The sequence below is a fragment of the Athene cunicularia genome (assembly GCF_003259725.1).
Source record: "Athene cunicularia isolate RWA chromosome 13 unlocalized genomic scaffold, athCun1 chr13_part1, whole genome shotgun sequence".
Taxonomy (NCBI): domain Eukaryota; kingdom Metazoa; phylum Chordata; class Aves; order Strigiformes; family Strigidae; genus Athene; species Athene cunicularia.
The window spans coordinates 369,767-392,532 of NW_020799117.1; the positions used below are offsets into that span (position 1 = coordinate 369,767).

The window sequence follows — 22,766 nt, forward strand, 5'->3', positions numbered from 1 at the left end:
GAGCTGGTGCTTCCCGCAGGGTGGTGCGGCCGGGATGGTGCTGAGCTCCTGTGCTCCGCGCCTGGCTTGCACTGCCTTGGTGCTGCGGTCCGTGGGAGGGTGAATGTGCCGGTGCTGCATTATAAAAGGCAGCTGCAGCATCCAGCAAATAAAAAATAGGATGAGCTGCCCTGTTGTGACCTGCTGAGAACTCGATTTTCCTGGTGGGAAGGATGGAGGGCTGAGATGAGCCTGCAGTGACTTCAGCCCGTGACACCGGGAGGTCTGGGCATTCTCCAACTCAGGGTTTCAGGGATGAGACCTGGTCGGTCTAGTAATCCGTGGAGAACTGCCCCAAGCTGTGTGCTGCCCTTTTCAGAAGAGCTGTGTGCGTTGTACCAGAAGACTGGAGCAGAAATGAGGCAGCCAGAGCGTGTGCAGTGGGCAGCCGACTACGCCAGGGTGATCCCCGGTACCGTGGCGGGGCTGGAGGAGCTGCAGGAGCGTTTAGTGGCTGCGTGTCAGCTGGGAGTTCTCTGCACCTTGTGCTGCTCAGGACTCCTGATGCTCTGTGCCGTGGTTGTGCCAGAGGAAGTGCTGAATGCTTTGAAATGGTAGAGCTTGATAGTGTGGAAAAAAATTTAGGAAGATAATTCAGTTTTGCTTTTTCTATATGTGAAAGCAGCATATGGCTAAGATGATGTGGTTGGTAACCTGCTTTCTGTTTAAAAAAGAATAAAATCCTTCCAAATCCTGTTTCAGAAGGTGCAGACTTGCTTTGGAAATGAAGGTGTCTCTGGTGTGTCAACTGAGGGAACAAGTGGGGTTATGTAATTTCGTTTACTGAAGTGTTGTTGCTTAAATAGGTCTGGTATTTTTATGCAAATGGGGGGTGAGGATGGTATTTCAAAAGCACACACTTGAATGCCTTGTTCTTGTGTGGTGCTCAGAAGTACTGCTAATGAAGGAAGTGCAGCCATTGTGCTAATTCGACTTTAGTTGCCAGGGAATATTAAGTTGCTGAGATGCAGCGTGCATCCCCGGGGCTGGGGTCGCAGAATTCACCCGTGCAGGGAGTGGGGAGAGCTGGTTCCAGGGTGATGCCGGTGAAGCTGTTCTCTGGCTCAGGCCCCGGAACAGCAGGGCTCATGTCAAAAACACCCAGAAAATATGCTTGGTTTGTTCTGCTGCAGAAATCCATCTTCATTCGCAATTCTGCTGAGTGCCCGGCCAAAAGTAGGACAAATCGAGACTATTTGAATACAAACAAACCGTTTGAGTAGCTTCCACTTCTAGACGTGCCCGCTAGAGATGTTGGAGGGCCCTTCATGCCCCCCCACAGTTGGCCCATTTCCAGTAGCTTGACCCAAAATGCCCATCTCTGAAGTCTTCAAGCTGTGCGTGTCACCTTTTTTGTGTAGCATTGCTGTCACCTGGCAAGTCTCTGAGTCCTCTTGGTGGGTTATAGGTGGGAAAACGCCTCCCAGCAAAGGTGGAACGGCATGAACGCCCCTGGTGAGAGTGCTGGTGGTGGTGAGCGAGCCCACGTGCTCGGCTGGTTTGGGTGGGACGGGGGCCGTGGCCATCGTGGCTCAGCCTAACGATGGAACCAGGGCGCTCCATGCCCGTAGACACCCGTCCTGTTGCAGGGCCGGGTCTTCGATGGAGGAGGGATGCTAAGCACCGTGTTAGCCCAGGGGAGGCGGGTCCGCTCTGGGGCGGGTGGGTACAGTGGCACTGCCGGCAAGGGGATGGGGTTCTCCTCTCCAGCTCTGACCCGACCCCCTTCTGATGCTGCAGGATGTCCTGGGCTCCACACGCAGACCGTGCAGGGTTTGGCCCCACAGTAGCTGTGCCTGCGTGACCCTTTTCTTGGAGACGTGTCCATTCCCGACGGTTTGGTATGACAGGCAGGAGGATCTCACGGGGCGTGAGGGTGCCCTGCACCCCAGGCACCATGGACCATGTTTAAACATGTCTTAAACATGACTTAAACATGTCTGCCCTGTGGCAGGCACCAGGAGGAGCCTCTGGGGGGGTGTGCATTCCGGGGGGTGCGCTTGGGCTGTACAGGCAGTACGGTGCCCCCAGGCCCGCTGTGGCGCCCCTGGCTCCCAGCAGTGTGCTTGAACTTGCTCCCCAGCCACTGCTCAGCTGCTCCCTGCACCCCTTTTCCCAGGGTGGTGGCTGGTCTCCCCGCAAGTCTTTAATCTCCTTGAGGATTGTTTCCCAAACTGAATAGATTTTGGCATTGAGAAATCTATCATTAAGCTGCCTTCTCCTTAGTTTAATCTTGTTTCTCCCAGCTGTAACCCCCATGCCTCTCTCAGTCATTCCCACCCCGCCATCGTGCTGTGGGAAGGAGCCCCGATGCCGGTCCCCCGTTCCCCCCCTCAATACTGGGGACGTGGCCCCACAAGCCCCCCACCAACACCGTGACAGGGCCTTCGGGTACCCGGAGCTGTCGGATGCATAAGCAGCCTCCACATACGGCAAAGGACAAGTTCAGACTCTTTTCTTCTGTTCTGGGGAGAGAAGCAATCCATGTGATTCAAACCTGACCAGTTGGTCGCCAGTTTGCTCAGGTGTTGGGGTGTGTGTCCATTTCCCGAGGGTTTTCCATCCCTCTCCCCCTCTGCCTGCCCAGGCCATGGGGGTCGGGGCTGGGCCATGCAGCCCCGCAGCCCTTCCAGGGAAGATTTTTCACTTTCCAGGTCAGTTTGCCAAGAGCTCGCTGTGGCAGCCACAGTGACTTTTTAAAAAAATCTATGTGTAGTCCCCAGAAAAGCACAAAGGAAGGTGTTTTCCCCCAGTGCTGGGCTCAGGGCGAGAGCGGTTGTTTATTTTTGTTGTTGCAAATGATGTGAGTTGCTGTTTGGGGATCATCTGGATTGGGATTTAATTAATCCGGGAACCTCCTTGAAGTTGTTGTTTTATCACTTAAGTACTTTGATTACGAAACACAATCCTGTCCTTTATGCCTTTTATTTATATACATGGACTATGTTTAGACCTCCCTTCCTCTCCCTGAGCCTGTGCTCCAGCTGGGTCGGAAGGACCCACAGACATGTCTCCTGTCTAATCCGGGGATCACTGCGAGGAGAGCGTGTAACTCTGCTGTTTGTAGTGCACTGCGTCAAAGCCGACTTGGGGATACTTTAATCCTCGGATTAATGAGAGAATAGATGTGCCAGGGGACTCTGTAATCTCGGGATTACAGAGAGGACTGGGAGCAGGTAATGACGTGACTCCAACCTACCACAGATGGGCCCGTAGAGGGCCTGGTTGTTGGTGACGGCACCTGTGGGGCTCGCACCCTCTGCGGGGGATGGGGCTCGGCATCTCCCTCTCCTCGTCTCTGTGCGAGTTCTAGGTCAGGAGCTGCTCCCTCTCCGATGCTGGGGAAGGCCGGGTCGCTCCCAGCAGGCACCGACAGCAACATGGACTGGTCTGGCCCTAAAACCCAGTGTAGGCCCAGTCTCTGTTGCAGTAGGAGCCTGTCTGCTCTGGGCACCAGCTGTGTCAGGTCGAAGCCCATCACCAGTTGAAGCCCATCACCAGTCTTCCTCTCGAGCCCAGGGCGCTGCGGGTGCTCGCACGGTGAGCCTCAGGCTGCCGGCACAGCACAGCCCCCGCGTCACATTTCCAAACGGGATTGTGGGACTGAGTGAAGCGGTGGTGGAGGCCCTGGGGGTAACACAGCAGCTTTCCCCTTGCTCCTCTCATCCCGTCCACTCTGTGCCTGTGTCCGTTTCATGCCTCCCTTTGGCTGTGTTTGCTCCTCAGCTGGCTCCACCGTGATGTGCGGTCTCTGTAGACCACTGGTGTCTGGCCAGAGGGCTTGTTGGGCTTGCAGGGTCATCTTGGAGAGGGAGAAGTGACAAGTGACGTCCTTGGGGGTCGGGGTTGGCACCGGTGCTGTTCAACATCTTTGTTGGGGACAGGGACAGTGGGATCGAGGCACCCTCAGCAAGTTCTCCACCGACACTGAGCTGTGTGTGCGGGGACACTCTGAGGGAAGGGCTGTGCCACCCAGAGGGACCTGGGCAGGCTGGAGAGGGGGGACGGGCCAACCCCATGGAGTTCGACGAGGCCAAGGGCAAGGTCCTGCCCACAGGTCGGGGCAATCCCAGCACAAACCCAGGCTGGGCGAGGAGGGGATGGAGAGCAGCCCTGGAGTCCGCCTGGAGGAGGCCATGAAGATGCTGGGGGGGGCTGGAGCACCCCCTGTGAGGACAGGCTGAGAGAGTTGGGGGGTTCAGCTGGAGAAGAGAAGGCTTCAGGGAGACCTTAGAGCCCCAGGGCTGAAAGGGGCTGCAGGAAAGGGGGGAGGGACTCTCTACTGGGGAGATGGGATGCTGGGCTGAATTTTCTTTTGATTTGACCCAGCCTTGCTCCTGTGCAAGGTTCTTGCGGCCGCTTGTGTGAACAAGAGTCTGCTGGGCTCTGCCAAACCCCCAAAGACCCGTCAGACCAGGTGATCGTCTGCTGCCCTAAACCCTGGGGTTGGAGCAGAGGTGTCCCCCTGACAGGGTACTCGGTGGTGGTCGGCTGTGGGAATGAAGGTGTACGGAAGAGATCCTTTGAGAACGTTAAGTCCCAGGTGCTGGGGTTGCTGGAAATGCCACTGGTGTGGGCTGGTGACTCCTGTAACTGCCGTGAGAGGAGAGGTGTGTGCTGGCTGGCTCAGAGGTGAGGCCTGCGGGGCCGCGCACACGGAGCAGAGCTGACGCGCGTCGACGTGGCAGGATGCTGATCAGGCAGGTTAAAAATAGCAGCTGCTTCCTCCCTGCTCCTCCTGATCTCGGCTGCGCGGCTGTGACCGGGAGCTGGAAGCGCTTAGGCTGATGTGCTGAGCAGGCACAAAGCCCAGGCTGCAGGCGGTACCGCAGGAGCGTGCCGGGCAGTGCCACGCCGGTGCCCGCTGCCACAGGGCTGGAGCGGGAGCCGGGTTGCCCAGGGAGGCCAGTCTGTCTGGAGCTGGTGGGTAAACACCAAAACACCCACTAACGTCTCATCTCGGCACCTCCCTGTAGTGCTGCCAGGACTCCCGGGTACCCGGCAGCCCTGTGTGGCCGCACCTGAGCTCCTCACGGCCCTCCCAGCGTCCCTGGGAGCCACAGGACGGGTGACAGCCCTGCCCTGGGGCTGGGGACACGACAGAGCCAACTGGGACGGGCCTGGGCACGCTGCGCCTGGCCCCCGTGCTCCTGGAAGGGGCGAGGAGCAACTGTGGCCGTCCTGCCCCAGCCCTGGGCACCGCAGCCCTGGTGTGGAGGCGTTCCGCACATTGTCCATACGTTGTCGGTCCGCTGTGCACAGCTTGTGTCCCGCCGCCCTCCCCAATAAAGGCGTAATTGAGCCATTAGTGTCAGTGTCTCCATTCAGAGCGGTTGTTCCAGCACCAGTTGTTATCTTTTCTCCTGATGCATTGTGAGCCTAATTTCTTGAGGGGAAACATTTGAAGGGACTTTTATTGAGCGGTTTTGTTCTCCCGTAGCAGCTGCGGCCGCGGACGGAGCGGGTAATGGTACTGCTCCTCTTGCAGGGTGCCGCTGGCCTTTGGGCCGCCCTGGGAGCGCAGGGAGGGATTAGTGGGACCTGGCTCCGTGTGACAGTGAGCGAGGGGAGCCCTGGGCGCTGCTGCCATCCTTGACATCCTGGTGTCATTCCCTGTCAGTTGCATCCAGCAGTTGACTGGTTTGGGGTGATTTTTCACTTTGCCCTCGACAGCCCAATGTGGCAGACGGCTCCTGACCCCAGCGACCTGCAGCCCCTCCGCCTGCTCAGCACAGTGTGGGCGAGCACAGTAAGGTGACAGGCGGGCGGAACAGTCTGAGGTAGTGCCCTTTGTGATAGCTTTGCATTTTTGTTGGGGCTTTTCTCGTAACCCGGGTGTTTTCCACGAGCAGTGCAGACTTTACACTTTCCCTATGTCAAGTTCAAGATTGTCCTAAGCTCTTTGGTCCTCTGAATCTGTCCAGCAGCACAGTGTTGCCTGGGCAGGGCTGGCCCATCCCACCCCAGGGTTTCTGTGATGAGTGCTCGTGGTGGCTGGTGGAGGAGCGCTGCCTGTCCCTGCCCATGCTGGAGGATGCCCCAGGGTCACTTGCACCTTGTCCTGGGGATGGAGGCTCTGCCGAATTCCTGAGAGGAGCTGCTGGCCCCCGCCCGGAGCCAAGTGTGTAGGAGGCCCCAAAGTAGCTGCCCCTCCTCAGTGTCACACCCACTCCCAGTCAGCGTGAGGCCTTCTGAGAAGTGCGGGACCGGGCAGGTCAGTGGTGGGGCGGGAATGGGAATGGGAACAGGAATGGGAACGCAGCTGCCTGTGGAGCGGTGGCCCCTGGTACTGCTGTTGCCTTCTGGTGTGCAGCAAACACGAGTGGCAACTGCAGGAGGGAGCGAGGGGCTGCGGCCCCCAGGCTGCTTCTGTGCCAGAGTGGAACCGGTGCCCTCGTAGGCACAGCGGGCCCTGGGGCTGGGCAGGTGCCTCTGCGGGTTCTGTGGGTTTTCTGGTTTGGTTTGGTTTGGTTTCCAGCCCGTAACTGCTTAAGCCTCCTGCAGCCAAACTATCACCACAGCTCCAGCTCCTTGGTTTCAGAGTCAGCTCACAGAGGACGTTGTAGTGCTCTGAGGCGCGATATGTACTTTGGGAAGAAGGAAAAATGCCCAACAGGTTTGGAGCTTTGTGTTGCAGCCTGGTGGGGGGCTGCAGGCATCGCAGGAAAGCGGGCGGCAGGGCTGGGCGAGAGCAGGGAGTCGTTTCCAGGCGGCCGGCCTATCCAGAAAGATCCTGCCTCCATTGCAATGCTGTTTGTCTGCATTGCACAGAATTGTTCTGCAGCCTTTTTGTTTCCTTTAAAAACTGTTTCCCCACTTGCTCTTGCACAGCGAGTCAGCTGTTGGGCAGCGCGCAATGGACCGTCCCTCCCAGCGCCGCGCTAAAGCCGATCCCGTGAATGGAAAGGTAACCGAAATAGAAACCAGAACAGACAACTAATCTCCCATTTCGATCTTCTCTGTCCTACATTTCCGTTGATTCCCTAGTGCAGTCATAAAACACAACCATTATCTCAGCTTCCCGAGTATGCAAACAAATTGCTGTGATTTTCCTACCCTTGGATCAGGCCGTATCCATATTCGCTGAATAACAATAAAACGTTAATGGAGATAAAGACTGTTATCTCCCTCATGTCTATTTTGTCATTGGAATAACAACTTTAAATGTTAAGAGTGCTGAGATTTATAGATGCCAAGTCTTCTCAGCAAAAATAAATCATGTTCCATAGTGCACATTAACATTTATTGCTGCTGTATTATCTCAAGCCAGAGCGGGTGTTAACCCTGTGACAACATCCTCAAAGGGGATTTTAAATAATTTTGTGGTTTAATTTAAAAATTCTGTTCGCTGCCTGGTTTGATCTGCAACTCATTCTAGCGCAGGGGTATCGGAGTGGAGACTGCCCAAAATGCTGATAACCAGCTCCCCAGGAAGTACGGCACGGGGAGAATCCCTGGATCCCGAAACAGCTGCTGTTTCAGCTGCAGCCTCGGTGAACCCAGCCCACACGTGGCCTCCTGATCATGCTCTTTTCCAAGGTTTTGTAGACTTTGGAAGACCACTGTTTTTTTAAGCTTCGTCTTGGTGTTTTCATTCGTGATGTACGAGTCCTCGGTGACATAGATGTTGATGGCAAGATAAACGTATCTCAGCTGTTACTTGAGGCGCGACCCGAGCCGGCGTGACCCTGCAGTCAGCGCCGCTTTGGGTGAACCTGGGTGAGGAGTCGTTAGGCCATTTCCTCGTGCTCCCTTTGTTAGCTCCTGAGTAAAGGAGAGACAGTCTGGAGAAGAGCAACCAGTCTGGCCAGCACAGGCTTGGGACCAGACGCCGAGTCCCAGCTTTCAGCAGTTCCTTTCTGCCGCCAGTCCTGTGGCGTTAGCAGCTGATGAGCGATGTGAGCTGGGATGACAGATCACTTCATTGCAGGATGAGTAAATTTTACCAAGTGAGAAGGGGAGGGAGGTCAGGGGTGTGTGGAGGAGCCCGTCCTTCCACCTGCACTGTTTGCAGCGCTCGCTGATGAATCTGTCTCGCTGCAGAGTGCAGACTGATGGGCGCCAGATGCCGACCAGCGCTGGGGGGGGCTGAGGCTTGTTTAACACCTGGCTCCTACCCATTAAACTTGCTCAGATGCACGGTGCAGAACGCCGAGTGCTTGTACTCTGGTGTTCCTGGTGCGGCTCCCACAAAGCCCACTGCCAGGAAGAGTGCCCATCTACACATGGCGTTCCAGGGGCACGGCAGCCCTGCGGAACGTGCCTCCAGAGCTGTGCCGTGCAGGCCTGGGGCGGCTCAGCCAGCATGGAACTGCCTGCAGGAAAGTGAGCTTCGTTTCCTTAGGGCCCCTGCTCCGTCGCTGCCTGATGTGGTGCCCGGGATGCGGGTGCGTGGGGTGACCCTCGAGGCAGGAGCAGGGCACCGCTGGCACCTCTGCTGCCATCCACCTGCCTCCCCCCGGGTCACGTGCCTGCTGCTCCCAGTCTGACCAGAAACCTCTGTGGGCTGGGGAGGCTGCTCAGAGCCCAGCTCCCTCTTCACTTGCTTTTGTCACCATCCTGCTCTCTGGGTGCTTAGGAGTCTGTTGCGAGGTCATGCTGCTGGTGTCCAGCTTTGGCTATTACTCTGGTTTAAAAGTTGTGATAAAACTGTTATAGAGCAGGGAACAGCCCAGATGCCCCTTCAGCCCCTCACATATGTCCCCAGATCCCTTGTGCAGGGCTCAGAGAATTTCTTTCTTTTCTTTAGCCACTTCATTTTAAGGGAAGTGCTTCATGATGTTCTGTCATAAAATACTGTTGTGGGCCCCAGGTGCAGGTAGCTGGGCTGTACAGCTCCGAGGAGCTCTCTGAATGCCGGGATGAGAGCTCTGCACTGAGAAAATGAGACACACTTGATGTTTCCTGAGCGAGTGAAACGGCTCTTGTGACTGATGTTGGTGTTTGTCCTGCTGAGGCAACAGGGTTGTCCAGGGGAGGGGGAAGGTTGTCACCCCACCATCTGCAGCAGGAGATGATCTTAAGCAGAGTGTTTTAGTGGAGTGCATAATTCACATGAAATGTAACAGAAGGGAGCCAAACATGTCACACACTTAATCTGAATTTTCTGAACGCTTGCAGGTAGATACATATAAAATGAACACCTTTCAAAACCCATGTGTATCAAGCAATTTCCACCGGTCTGGCAGGTAGAGGAAGCTTCTGTTACAAGCAGATTATTTCGTGACTCCTGGCTCAGGATCCTTGCACTTGCTGTTTCGGAGCAGGGGATGTGCTCTGCTGCTGGGGGTCAGACGTCGGCAGAGGTGGAAGCGGCTCCAGCCTGGGCTGGGAAGCTGTGGAGATGTGTGTCTGTGTGGGACCAGGGGAATGGAAGAGGGAGAATTAGAGAGGTGGTTTCTGAGTGCCCTCCCTCACCATGCCTAAATAAACTTGGCCTCGGTTGCAGTAGGCTGACAGACCCTTAATTATAATAACAGCATGAGCAGTGTTGCTTTGTAACTGGTTCCCCACTGAAAATTTCTGGCTAGCAGGAGTGGTATGCCAGATGTCTGCTTGTGATTGCCTCTGGTTGGGAGGATCAGCTCGGGGTAACGCTCTCAGCTGGAGGGTACAAATCACGCAGGTATCCGGGGGTGGCTTGGCCTGTTTGCCTGGTTTCTTGGCAGAAGGCAGAGTCCCATCACATAGGCCCATCACAGTCTTCCCAAGCGCCTCTGCAGCAATTACCTTCTGCAAGAGTCATTATGTTGGAAGGCACTGGAGTGAGCGGGGATCTGCACATCTCCAGCCAGTGTCGTGCTGCTGAATTTTGGCTGAGTTCTGGAGAAAGCGTCCCTCTGCCCCAGCCCTCGTTGTGTTCTCTGGGCTGGGCGTTCGTGCAGCCACCAGACCCGCCGTGATTTCAGCCTGCCGAGACACGGCCACGTGCAGAGCGTAGCCGGAGCCATGCAGCGGCGGGGCCCTGTCCGCCACGGCAATGCCTCTGAGGCCCAGGGCTTTCGCAGGGCTGGAAAATGCACTGAAGGATGCTCTGAGCCGGTGATTTTTGCATCTGCTGTGCTCTTTGTGTCGGAGTAGACAGCAGCCTGGGGGCTGGGCAGGGGAGAGAGTTGGAGGCACAGTGGCTGTGAGGAGTCTCTGCGCTGTTGCTAGAGAGCGTGTTAGGCTGCGGTGCGTGAGGAAGCCGGAGAGAAGCCACCTCTCCCGCTGCTGGCACCCTGAAGGTGTCTACTGTTTGTCACATCCAGCAAGGTGCAGCTGAAAACCACTCTCCCCCCGCACCAGCTAGGTCTGAGTCCCCCTGCAGCCAGAGTCTCAGTTATGGATCCTGTTTCATACTGTTGTTTGACACCTTGATGTAATATTTTCATTAGGAGTCCTGCAAAATACAGCAGCTTAGTGTTACTGATGAAGTGCCTCCAGCTAATAACAGGCTATTAAGCTTTTTTCAGCAATGGAAGTAATGAAGAAACATCCTTTATTAGTCATCAGGCATAAAAAAAGTCAAAGGCCAGTACTTGTGGCATGAGCTGGTTTAGTGCGCCCAAGGTTGTGTTTGCGATGCCGGCAGAGATCACCCCGTAGCCAGGGCTGTCCCCGGTGTCCATGGAGCCAGATCCATTTCTCCTCGCTGGCCTCGAGGTGAGCAGAGTTCCGTGTTCTCTGTCAGTGTGTGTCCGTCGGGTGACAGTGCCCGGGCTGCGAGACGGATGCGGGGATCCAGCCCTGGGCAGGCGCTCGGGGGCCGCTGTAAGGTCGGTCAGAGAGCAGCGGCTCCTGGTTCTCATCCTTCACTAGCAGCTCTCAAGGCGGTTCATAAACGAGATGGAGCTTCCTGCTCGTACTTCACAGATGTACTTACCGACTCTTAGTGCACTTCCAGGCTGGGCACTGATCCTGGCAACGCTGCTTTGAAGCTAGAGCTGAAGTCTGCAGTGTTACCTTGTCTGTACGGGGCTCTTGGGAGGAGACAGTGAAGTCTTGTCGTGTTAGACATCTGATCTAACGTAAGAACTTTCTAATTAGGATGTTTATGAGTGAATCACATGTGACACTTTGTTTGCTCCCCGCTGCAAGCCTGAGATGTGTGTGAGGATGTGGGGAAGTGGATCATCCTTTTTTTGGCTTTGTGTCACCCTAATGCATTATCTCCATCTGGTTGTCTCCTCCCCCCTCGTGTCCCTCAGCTGGAAGTAAGCATGTACCAGTGGCTATTAATAGCTGAATCCTGCAACAGTCTGCTCCTGCAGATGGGATTCTCCGCTTCTGAAGCCTAAAACTCATTACAAATAAAGCAATACGCTGTGTGGTCCTTAATGCAATTAGGCTTGCTCTAAGTGAGGTTCTCGGGGCCAAACACCGCCCTCAGTTTTTTGAAGGCTGCCCGTCGTGTCCTGGCCCGCAGATCCCCCCCAGCACATCCCCTGTCCCTCCCATCGCTGACACCACAGCACTGTCTGCCTGTTGAACAGAGACACGAGTCCTGGTCCTGATGCCTCTGGCTGTGCCGTTCTGATATCCCACGTGGTTTATGGCACCAGGACGGGTGAATTGTTGCTCTGCAGCTTGTCTGGGTTGCTCAAGGACGCTGGCTGTCAAGAGCTTTGACTGGGCGCCTTTCCTGCCCTCTCCTTGAACAGCTAAAACCAGTCACAGTGCCAGCTGCCCACTTTGCACAAGGATTTTCTGTGTGGCGGGTAGAAGCCAACTCTCCCTTTCTGAGGGGAGTATTTTACCTGTGGGAGGAGGTGGAAGGGCAGAGGAATGTTCATGAGCATTTCTGGGACCCCCTTTCTGAAGGAACAGGCAGCTGCGCATCCAACAGCTAAGGGTGGTTGGTTGTGTCTTCACTCTCCACCTTGTGCACCCACATGCTTGGCAGCACACACGTACACTGGTGAGCCCGCTCCTGCTTGCTGGGCTCGGCACCTACTAGGAGGGGAAAGGGAGAGAAAAGAGCAACCGCCTTGGCCTGGGAGCAGCTGGGAGCCTGGCTTAAGTGCACTAGGACAGCTTAGGCGAAGCAGGCAGAACGCCCATGGCAGGTTCCCGGGCAGGGCACCGTCCCCGCGGGTGGGTGCGTGGCTGCAGGCAGCGCCGAGGGGCGTGGGGGCACGGCGGGACGGCACTGCCATGGCCCTGTCAGGTGCTGGTGGATGGTAGCGTGACAGATTCAAAGCTGTGGACTTCTGTGTTTATTTTTGCTCTGCTTGGAATCTTGGAAACTCTAGCTCATTTTATTCTCCAAATTGCATTTTGCCTCATCTTTCTGTAACTGTGTCAGTCTGTTGCTAGAGTTACAAACCCGTGACATTATTCTATAGATCATTCATAGATCCCTTGCTTGAATTTCACACTTCCCTGAGCTGCTCAGGAGCCTGAAGGGCATCCTCGCACAAAGGCACCTTGGCCACTGTTTCTTCTCGGGGGGCTCTGGCCCGCCCCAGGCAGCGACCAGCATCTCCTCAGCCGACCTGATGACAGGATCAGGCCGTTTGCCTCCGTGGCACCGTCGGGTGGAGCCAACAGTGACATGACTCTGTCCTCAATGTTGATGGCCAGGGTCTGTCCTCATGTCGACTGCCAGGCAGCAGCCCCAACCCTCCTCCTCCTCCTTTGTTCATTTGCAAAACAGAAAAAAATGGTATTTTCCTGCCTGGTTCCCATACAACAGTCCTGAGTTGCAAAAGCAGGAGAGGTGGGGCTCTTGAGAAAGTGTTCCTTATTCTATGAAAACACCAAAAAATCTGAAACCCTTGGAAATCCTTCCTGAAGGGGAGTATGAAACATTGCAAAGTGAACCGATAATGCATATTTCAACAGGATTTCACCTACTGGGCCTGTGAGCTTTGCAGAGTTTTTGTGGTGTAATGCTCATTGCAAACAGGAATAGCTCAAAACACAAACGTGATCAGGGCAGAAGAAATAGTCAGTTTGTGGTTTGGGCAGCTGTCCCACAGGGGTTGATGTGTCTAATTCCGGGCTGAGAACTGAGAATTTTGCTAAAATTTCTGCTGAAACCAGGACATCTGTCTTCTCAAATGGCAACCTGTATATTTTACTACTTTTCTAACCAAAATAGCAAGCTTGTCTTCTGCCATGTGTTAGAATAAAATCCTTGGTAGGTATGGGAACAAGATAAACCCAAATGAATTTCATTTTGAAATGAATAGCAGAGGTCTGGCTGAGCCTGTGGCCTGTGTTTGATCCAGCAACCCCCCCCAGCAGGGAGCTTGTGTGGAGCCCCCACATCTGTGCAAACCCCCGGGGCCCTGGGAGTGCCGGCCACCTCCTGCCTTTGCCATGAGAGCTGGCGCCTGCGGGGCCCCCGTGGTGCTGTGACGGGGACGGGGACACCCAGAACCGCCGGGACATGGGGGGCTGGCCCTGCACCCCTCAGCCCTGCCTGAGGGCCAGGGGGGGCGGTGGGCCAGTGGCAGATGGAGTGGGGGGAGGCAGGAGGGCCCCTCGCATGGGAGAGGGGCGCGGGGTGGGACAGAGACCTCCTTCAGAGGCAGGAGGAGGGACCCTGCACAGAGTTGTGTTTAGAGAGAAACTGCCAGAAATTGCGCCAAATTGTGCTCACGTCTGGTGTGCTTCCCCTTGCCAGGGACCCACGCAGCCCTGGGAATGAGCGAGGCTTTGGAGTTTTATTCTTGAAGGTTTTGTTTCTTTAATTAAGAGAGGTCTGCTTTCTCGTAAGAGAAAAACCTGCTGTTAAAACTGTGAGGTTGTTTTTAGATTCATTTTACCTCTCCTCGCACTTTTTGGAGAGCAGTGTCTCCTCAGGGATGCTCGTGTCCCATGCACAGGAGCCGTCCGTCCTGGTCGGGCTGGGGGTGCTGCCCTGTCTCTGCCTTGCTGGAGTGGGGCAACGTGTCCTGCCCGGAGGTGTTGGCGTGTTTATATCCTGCGGCTTGGCCCCGGGGAGCGATCCCTGCGGTGAGTACGGCGTGTGCCGGAGCTCCCCTCCGAACAGGGGCACCACAGCTCCCGCTCCGCTTCGTGCCTTTTCTGTTTGCCAGGTGATAACGCAGCTGGGCTGAAGAAGGTGTAGCTGTTCGCTGGCTAGAAAGAATCGTCGTGGCTCCAGACAGGAGACGCGCCCTGGTTTGAAGTACCACGGTGCAGCTGAATTCCTGACTTCTGTGGCACTTTGTTCTTTATCTCTCAAGATCTACTGCCTCACCAAACCTCTTTCTTTCATTGCAATCTGTTTCTGACAACGTGCGAAGTTATTGACAAGGTGATGAAATCTGGTGGACTAGGATTTGCCAGAAAAAGAAGGCTTTTCTCCTCTGCGTGTGCAGTCTCAGGCCTGCAAATGAAACCATCCCCCTGTAAAACCCATGCGCCGATGCGCAGGGGACGGGGTTCAGGGCAGACAGCGACTGCCGGGCTGGTGGTCTCACAGCCGTGGGTCCAGCGGTACCTTCTCATGCATGTGCAGGCCTTGGAAGAGATGTGGGTGATTGTGAGCACAAGGGAAATGCACTGAGATACCGTCCTTGCGAGTTCTCTTCCCTCTGGTGCTGGATACTGCTCACCGTCCTGTGCCTGGTTGGATAAACCTGCAGCAATTTTATCCCCTGGCAAGAGGAGTGGTTTTCAGTGCTGTGTTACAGAGTCAGTCTCAGGGTGCATCTGTTTCGTATCTGCCCGGCGTCCAGGAGCTTTGTGTCGTGGCAGGTGGCCCGGGCAGGAGTCACCGTGCTGTTTGGTGATGGTGGCATGGACACGCTTGTGGGCACAGGCCCTGGTGTGGCTCCGGGAGTGCTCTGCCACCCGCTGACGGACTCGGCTTCCTCAGGGGGGTCAGGGTGAGAGGATGCGGACATGGTCAGACAGCACAGCGCTGGGAACCTGCAGGGCCAGGTTGGGCGGGCTCTGAGCAGCCTGGTCTGGTTGGAGATGGCCCTGCTCGCTGCAGGGGGGTTGGACCAGATGCTCTGTAAAGGTCCCTGCCAACCCAAACCCCTCTGTGGTTCCATGATCCCTTAAATGGCCAGACGCTCCCAGTGGATGATGATAGCAGCTCATCCAGACAAAGCTTTTGGGAATAGTTTGTTGGGAAGAATCCTGTCTTGGCAGAGTGCTTAGAAGGACTTTAGTTCTGCAAAGTTAGTGTTTGGGTTTAGGTGACGTTTATTCTTGGCTGTTCTGTCGCCTTCAGCTGTCCTTGCAGAGGCGCCTTTCTGGGAGCCAGGCCTGAAACGCCCGCTTGCCCGCGGGCACCTGCGGCCCCAGGTGCCCCAGCCCTGGCCAGCCCAGCCCGGTGAGGAGCTGCAGAGGAGCTGCATCTCCAGCCCTTTCAGTAGGAATGGGCTGCCTTTTACTGGTGCAGTTTAAATAGTCTCTGCATGACAGGACATTAAAATAGAAGCTTGTTTTAACCATTGCACTTGGTTACCTCCAGTGTGAGAAAGCTAATAGACAGCTTGGCTAGATTGTCAGATTTAGCTTTTGTTACGCTCTTGGCAGTGCTATTTGGAGGCTGGAAGGCTATTTTAGGTATATTTAATTACAGTTTTTTCTTGCTTAGTGAATAGCTGCTGGTACAATTATTAACCTGTAGTGAAAAATGCTGAAGCAGATGGGAAATATTCAAGGCATTCTTTTGCCCCATCCCCCTCCAAAAGACGGGGAAAACAATATTTATATCTATCGGCAGGCATTGTTTTCTGGCCAGCAGGGCTTGCAAGCAGTTTACTGTGTGCGTTTCTTTTACTTTCCAAAAGCCATTGATTTTTGCAGTGTTGCAATTAGAAAACAAGAAGCCTATAAAATGATGTTATTTCTGTATTTTAAAATGGAGTTTCAGTCCCCTGCTGTCTTTTTATTGGTTTCCCCCCTTGCCAGTGCCGCTGAATGTTGCTTGAGTCAGCATGTTGTAATTGGCCTGTGGAGATCCAGGTCTTGCTGGTATCACTTAAACCCCAAACGGCTTTGCTACAATTTCGCCATTCTTGGGCTTCCTGTGGAACAGAAGAGTGCAGGCTCCTGCGCAGCTCCTACTGCAGTTGTATTGACTGGGAGCACTTGGCTAATCACTTCTGTAATTAAATTCTTCACTAGGAATAAAGTTAATCTTCTCTGAGCATGTAAAACCTGACCCGCAGCCTGAGCGGGCAGAAACGCTGTTGTTCGTAGACACCTTTATCCAAGCACAAAGGGTCCATTCCCAAACCAGAAGCAATTAGTATAATTAGATATTCCTCATCCTGAGCCAAGGGTATATAATAATAAACTGTAACTGATATGGCACCTTTCCGCTGAAGATCTCATAGATTTTCAAGGTTGGAAGGGACCGTTTTGCTCGTTCCCTTTGACCTCTGGTGTGACACAGCTCTGCTCCACCCCGTCCATTCGATGGGGTCATCAGTTCTGCCTGTCAGGGTGCTTGGGGCCGATGTGGGGAGTTTGTTGGGTTTTTTTTCTTTTTTAGATGAACATTTTCTCAGCCCTGTGGTGCTCAATAAGTTTGGCAGAGAGAAATTGGACTTTCCCCAACTCTTTTTCTCTGTGTTTGCATAAATACATTAATAAACTAATTGACCAAATCCTTGCTGGCTGGTGGAAGCATTGCACTGGCTATGGGTAGCTGACTTGAACCATACGGTTTGGTCCCAAGGCTTCTTTGGGTTTTTAGAAGGGTTCAAAAAGTGCCTATTTGCATCATCTTGAAATATTGACATTCTAAGCACAAATAGTTTTGCATAATTTATTACTCACTGTAGCCTTGCTCATACTCCTAAGCTGAACTTCAAAGTACTGCCTCCTCACTCGTAATTATTTATGTGCAGCAAAACAAAACACTAAGTGCCATCCAAGCATTGCTGCATCTCATTTGATGGAGAAACTCAAAGTTCTTTCACAGTCATAAGATTTCTCGTTCATTTATTAAGTGCCAAAGTCAGCATAAAAAATAACCTTTCCAGCAGCCATTAACATTTGTCTTCACTGGAACTTTGACTGATCAAAATAAAGCACTTACGGAAAGCAAAATGTGTATTACCTGGATGATGCCAGGTACTTGCCATCAGCTGTTTAATTTGGCCAATTAAGGTGTATTTGTCTGTTCCACTTTAATTTAGAGTGAGATCCACTTGCCAGTTCTCACACACTGCCTCGGTGCAGCAATATTTCAGCTGCAAACAATGTCAGGGAGGGTTCCGATGTGACGACTATTATTTACTTCCCCCAATTTATCTGTGATACCTGTTATCTTTGCAGCAAATATTATTATATCTAAAATCAGGAATGAAGGTGAAAGGTGCAAAACTGCTGCAGTCAGCAGAGTGCTAGGGATGCCCTGCTGGCAGGACTTCACCAAACCTGCCAGTCATTAGGTTCCCCTCATCACGATCCTGGGTCTCCTGCCCATGGCTTGTGCCCCAGGTAATGGGCTATCGGGGGAGCCGTGGGACACGCCCTGGGCATCTGCCCTCCCCTCGCTGGGTGGGTGCGAACCGGGGGTGCCAGGAGATGTTACCAGAGACAGGCTCTGGATGAAGCGGTGTGCATGGATCGCTGAGCACCTTTGTCATAAAACAAACGGCCTGTGGTCAGTTAATCTTATAAAGAAACGTCTCCCAGACCTCATGGTGTTGCTCATAAGTCCTAAATCCTCTTGCAGTTTCATAAACAGAACATCTGTTAAAATAGGGAGAAATTACAGTCTGGAATGGTTGTTAGAAATGTGGCTGCTGCAGACTGGGGGGGCAAAGGAACGCGATTATTTTTTCTTGCGGAAGGCCGGTCTCTCCACCACTCGAGCCGTCCTTTTCTCTCTCTCTCGCAGGCCTCCTCGGGCCGAGTCCCCTCTCCCGCTCGGGCCCCACAGCGCCCACGTGGCTGGGGCTGGGACCCGCCTGCCCCGGCACGCCGCCATGGGCTGCGTGTGCCTTGGGCTGCTGGCCCAGGGTGCCCCATGCACGGCTGATGGCTGCCTGACCTTGGGTGCCACGTTGGTCCCCAGCGCCAGAGCCCGGCCACCGCGGCGTGACCAAGGGCTGGCAGCAGCCCAGGGCCCCGCGCGGGCTGGTGCGTCCTGGCATAGCCCCTGCTGTGCCGTGCGGATGAATCCTCTTTGTTTCCCGCCCTTACCTCTCCCCGGCTGGAGGGGAAGGAGCGTGCTGGAAGGCCGCGCACTGACGGTGCCTCCCAGGAGTGCGTCCGCCCTCTCCTCTAGTGCCACCAGCCGCTCCCAAGGCCAGCGCTGGGTGAGCAGCAGCTGACGGGGCCGTGGGAGATGCTCTCCCCCGGCGCGGGCGGCTGCAGAGACCCTCCTGCTCCCCAGGGCTGGGGCTGCTGGTGGGTTCCCCAACCCGCCGTGAGCCTCCGGCAAACCCCCTGCCCTCCCCCTGCCCTTCCTGGGCTGCACAGGGGCTGAGGCCCAGGGCGCCAGTCCTCTCTCAGCCGGTGTGTATGGTGGAAGCGCTCCCAGGGACTGATGGGCCGTTAATTGCTTACAGCAATTAATCCAGGGGGCACCTGGACAGTTGATGTTGCAGTTCATTTTGCTGCTGCAAATCCAAGGAGCTGCTCATCGCAGCACCAGACTCTGACACGGGCTAGTTTGGCAGAGCCTGTCATCACTAGGTCCCGCGTTAACTGCCAGAGTGTACGTTACCTTTTTGGTAGAAAGTCAAAGATTCACTGTGTTGCTTTCCCCTATATTTATCTAATTCTATGTTAAACTGTCTTGAAGTAGCTCCCAGCCATGTAAAACTGGGTGCTCTGGGCCCAGTTACGCTGCCTTTCCACACTACTTGGTCCTCGGTCATCAGTTGCTTCTGTTAAAGGCCTAGAATTGATGTCTGTTGCTTTTCCATCATGATTTAAAAAAAAAAAATCTAACTGTGGCCATCCCAATTTACAGTTCATGTTTCAAGAAAGTGGCTCTTACGTCTTGCCAACCCTCAGCATGTTCACTTGTTAAATTATGCATATGCTAATGAAGTGTGAAAATCAGCCAAATAACAACTCTCTGTAATCGCTTAATGTCCCCAGAGCATTGTGGCTTTTTTATTATTATTATTTTATGATTTGTGACCCTTTCTGAGTCATGTTTCTGCAGGCTGTTCTTCCAACAACCAAGGTGAATTACTATTTTCCCTTTTCCCCTCAGCCCAGACATGTGCTCACAACCCACAGTGCTGTTTGCATTTCCTATTTTGAATTAAGTAATCCCCAGATTTCCATCGGAGCGGGGAGCAGCTTCCCAGCACAACTGCTACAATCCACACCATCACCCTGGGCTCGCACCCGGGCGCGCTGGAAGGCGCCGCGGCAGCCGTTGGGCGTCCTGCAATGGCCCCTCGTGGGGAGGGTGCTGCTCCTGCCCCCGTCCCGGGGCTCAGGCACGTCTCACCTTGCGTGGCGGCAGCCTGCTGACCTGCCCAGAGCGTGGCTGGAGCGTTACAGCAGGAGCTGGTGGCCCCGCTCTCCCGAAGCCGGCGCAGACGGAACTGCTGTTCCTCCCCCGGCCAGCCCTGGGGTCGAGGGCCGCGTTCGGACGCTGCAGAGTCCCACCCGAGGGATGTCCCACCTCTGTGGCACCCGTCCCTCTTGGCAGCAGGGACTGTCCCAGAGGTGTTACCGTGACAGGGCTCTGCCAGGCTTCAGGAGACCCGACGGGGCCAGCACCGACGCGTGAAGTCACCGGAGGGGGGTGGTGCCTCGGGGGTAGAGGGGAGCCCTGGACTGGAGCTGGCTGTGACCCAGATTTAAAGCAAGATTTTTATCTGTTCTGCATGCTACATGGCCTTAGTCCAAAAATGTAATTCACTACTTGGCAAACCTCAGCGGGCAGCAGTGTGGGGAGGGGGAAGGTCGGTGCCTTGGCAGTGGATAAGCGTCGGGCAGGCCACGGGTGGTGTGTGGAAGCGGTGTTGCCCAACAGCTGCCAACATCTGGTAACCTACTCTCTCACTGGCAACGCAGGAGGAATGGAGAGTGGGGACCCAGCCCTTATCTCGCAGAGGCGTGGTGGTGATTAATACTTGAAAAGCCCTGAAATAATTTCCAGGAGATGGTCTGTAAGAGAACATATTATTTATCACTGAGTGTTTTCAGTGGAAGTCAGTGGATGTTGCATAATTACATCTGTTTGGTGTTGGCCATGGGTGCTTGAGATGCACTCGATAACCTCTCCTATGGGGTTGGAGCCATTTTTCACACTCGCCCCGCTCCTCTCATGTCGGTAACAGGTTTATGTTAAAGATCGTTATACTCGTGGTGCCACGCCGTCCACCTGTGATGCATGGGGAGTCATGCTCTTCACACCAACCAGGGCTTTGTTCAAACAATGTGTGGACAATAAAAGAAAAATAGTTCTCCTTTTGTGATGAGGCCCTAACTCTTGGGAAATAGCGTAGCTGTAACAAAAAAAGAGACATAGTAAAGCCCAGTTTTTTCAGTGGCAGTGCTGCAAAGGACTGTTTAAATCCAGGTGATTTTGCCTTGCAGCCTGTGCCATAAATCAGAGATTGATGTGAGCCTGTGACCAGCCAAGGTCTGAAATGTCCCTGAGCTGTAGGTCACTGCAGGTAACAGCAAGGGATCCGCTTGTAATAGGCTCTGGCCTCCCTGGAAATTATTAATTAACTCTTATTTTCTGCACGCCCGAACGCTCCGGGTGTGACCCTGCGGAGCTGAGCAGCCCCCTGGGGCAGCAGTAGCCAGTTCTTCCCCAGGGCAGCCGCTTTGGGCTCTGCCCCGTTGCTGGGGGTGCTGGGGGCAGAGGGGGTTCGATTGTACACGGACCTTCTGCAGTGGCAGTCGCCACATCTTGAGGAGTGATCCCTCTCTGCCGCTGCTCGGCCCTGTCGTGTTGCAGAATCATTTTCTGTATTTGTCTCTGCATTTGTCACTAGTTCTAGAATAAACAAGTCAATTTTCTATGCACTCTAATTCACTTTTCCGTGTTACTGTGTTAACAGTAAGACCTCAGCAGGAACATCCAGGTTCAGCTCCAACTCCAGTTCCTGCACTGTGGCAGATGAACAATGTCAAGATTATCTCAGTCTGACAATTTTGTGCAAAATATTTTGTATTAATACTGCCTCGGAAGCACTATGTTTAGCTTCAGTGATGCAGCCCTGACACCAGAAACAGAGCTCCCAGCAAAGACCTTTAATTCCCTGTCAGAATCAACTTAATTAAATCCCATCTGACTGGGAGAGGCTTTTCTTTTGATCTGATGAATGTCCATGCTTCCATTTGGAAGCGTGTTACATCCCGGAGTTTATTTCCTGATAGCAAGCAAGGTTTGTCTGCCTGTTTCCACTAAAGAGAGATTAAAATAAATCCAAATAAATTTTCCTTCCAAGAGGACAAAATCCATGGTGGGATGATTAATTACAAATGAGAAGCAAGGGGACTGCAGTTGCATTTGCTGGGCGGGCAGTGGACGGAGCAGCGGGGGGTGGCGTGGCAGGATGCCTCGCAGCCGGTTCGCTCTGCGTGGAGCAGCTGCTCCCAGCCCGTCGCCTGGAGAACGGCCGCGAGCGCGTTGGGGCGTCCTCAACGCCCCTCGAGCCGAGGGGTCGGTGGTGCTTCAGGGACAGTCCCCCGGGGCAGGAGCGCAGCGGCTGGCAGGGAGCTGCGGTCCCCGCGCGGGGATGGTGCTGCTCGCACAGCACCTGCCCCGACCGCGACCCTGAGGGAGGTTCTCAGGATCCACGTCAGCTCTCCAGAGGCTCCAGAGGATCTTTGCTCTCGGCCCTTGACGTCCCGGTGTTCGCACACTTCACTCACAGGCTGGTTTGTGCCGGTAAAGAGGCTCTGCTATGAGTGATCAGCAGGGGCCTCTGGCCTTGTATTGCTGCAGGGTCCCTTGGCCTGTGCGCGTGTGCTCCTTGCACGTGGTGGTGGTGACCAGCAGCCTGGCCGGGGCCCAGCTGTGGGCATCTTTAATCTGAAAGATACTCGTTCTATCATCTTGGAGATGAATTCTTGTTATCACAACCCAGCAGATCCTAAAAATAGCATGACCATGACCTCTCCATTTCAGATAGAGATTGGATGGTGATTTATCACTCAGGGAAGTAAGCAAGGTTATTTCCTTTTGGGGCAGACAGGAGGAGATATTGCAGCAGTGCGTTAGATCCTTATCTAAATGGGGAGAAGAACAGTACAACCAGGAGTGTGTGTGAAATTCCTGATCGGTTTCAGAAATAAATATTTGTTATTTACACTTGCAATTTATAAACCAAGTATTTTTCACTCTCGGTTTCTTACGCAGACAGAACATAGGCCACCCCAGGGGATGGCAGCGCACAGCACCTCGGCGCTCTCTGCTCCCCGCAGCGCGGCTGCGGCTCTGCCCAGGGGTGCTGAGGCCGGGGAGCACCACGGGGGCAGGTTCCTCCTTCGGCTGCTGCCGCCAGCGCCGCGTTGGAACCAGGCAGAGCCCTGTAGGGACGGGTGCCCGTTACCTTTTCCGAACCATTACGTCAGATGATGCGGAATGCTGCTAGGTACAGAAATGTGCACACGCTCGCTGCGAACGGATACCAGCGAAAAATGCAAGAAGATGGACTTATTTATAGCTATAATCTCCTCCTTCAGCTGCTGCACAAATTACTTTTAAGCAATTCATTTCAGTGGCTCAGAATGTCACTTAATGAACCTAACACTAAATTGAAAGAAAGAAAGTTTAATTAAAATACTGCATGGAAAACGTCTTGAGACAAGCTCTTCCAGGGACAGATTGAAAGCGA

General features: G+C 54.2%; 1 protein-coding gene across 2 annotated transcripts in view; it reads left to right on the forward strand.

Moving 5' to 3' along the window:
• PPP2R2B (protein phosphatase 2 regulatory subunit Bbeta) overlaps positions 1-22,766 on the forward strand; it is a 95,895-nt gene that overhangs the window by 33,146 nt on the left and 39,983 nt on the right. The window contains exon 1 of one of the 2 annotated variants that reach the window (XM_026858359.1): positions 7,956-7,974. The exons of the other annotated variant lie outside the window; for it this stretch is intronic. Coding sequence (XP_026714160.1) covers positions 7,971-7,974 — 4 coding nt within the window. The 5' untranslated portion in view covers positions 7,956-7,970. Of the gene's footprint in view, positions 1-7,955; positions 7,975-22,766 lie in introns of those variants that run through there. 2 annotated transcript variants of the gene reach the window in all.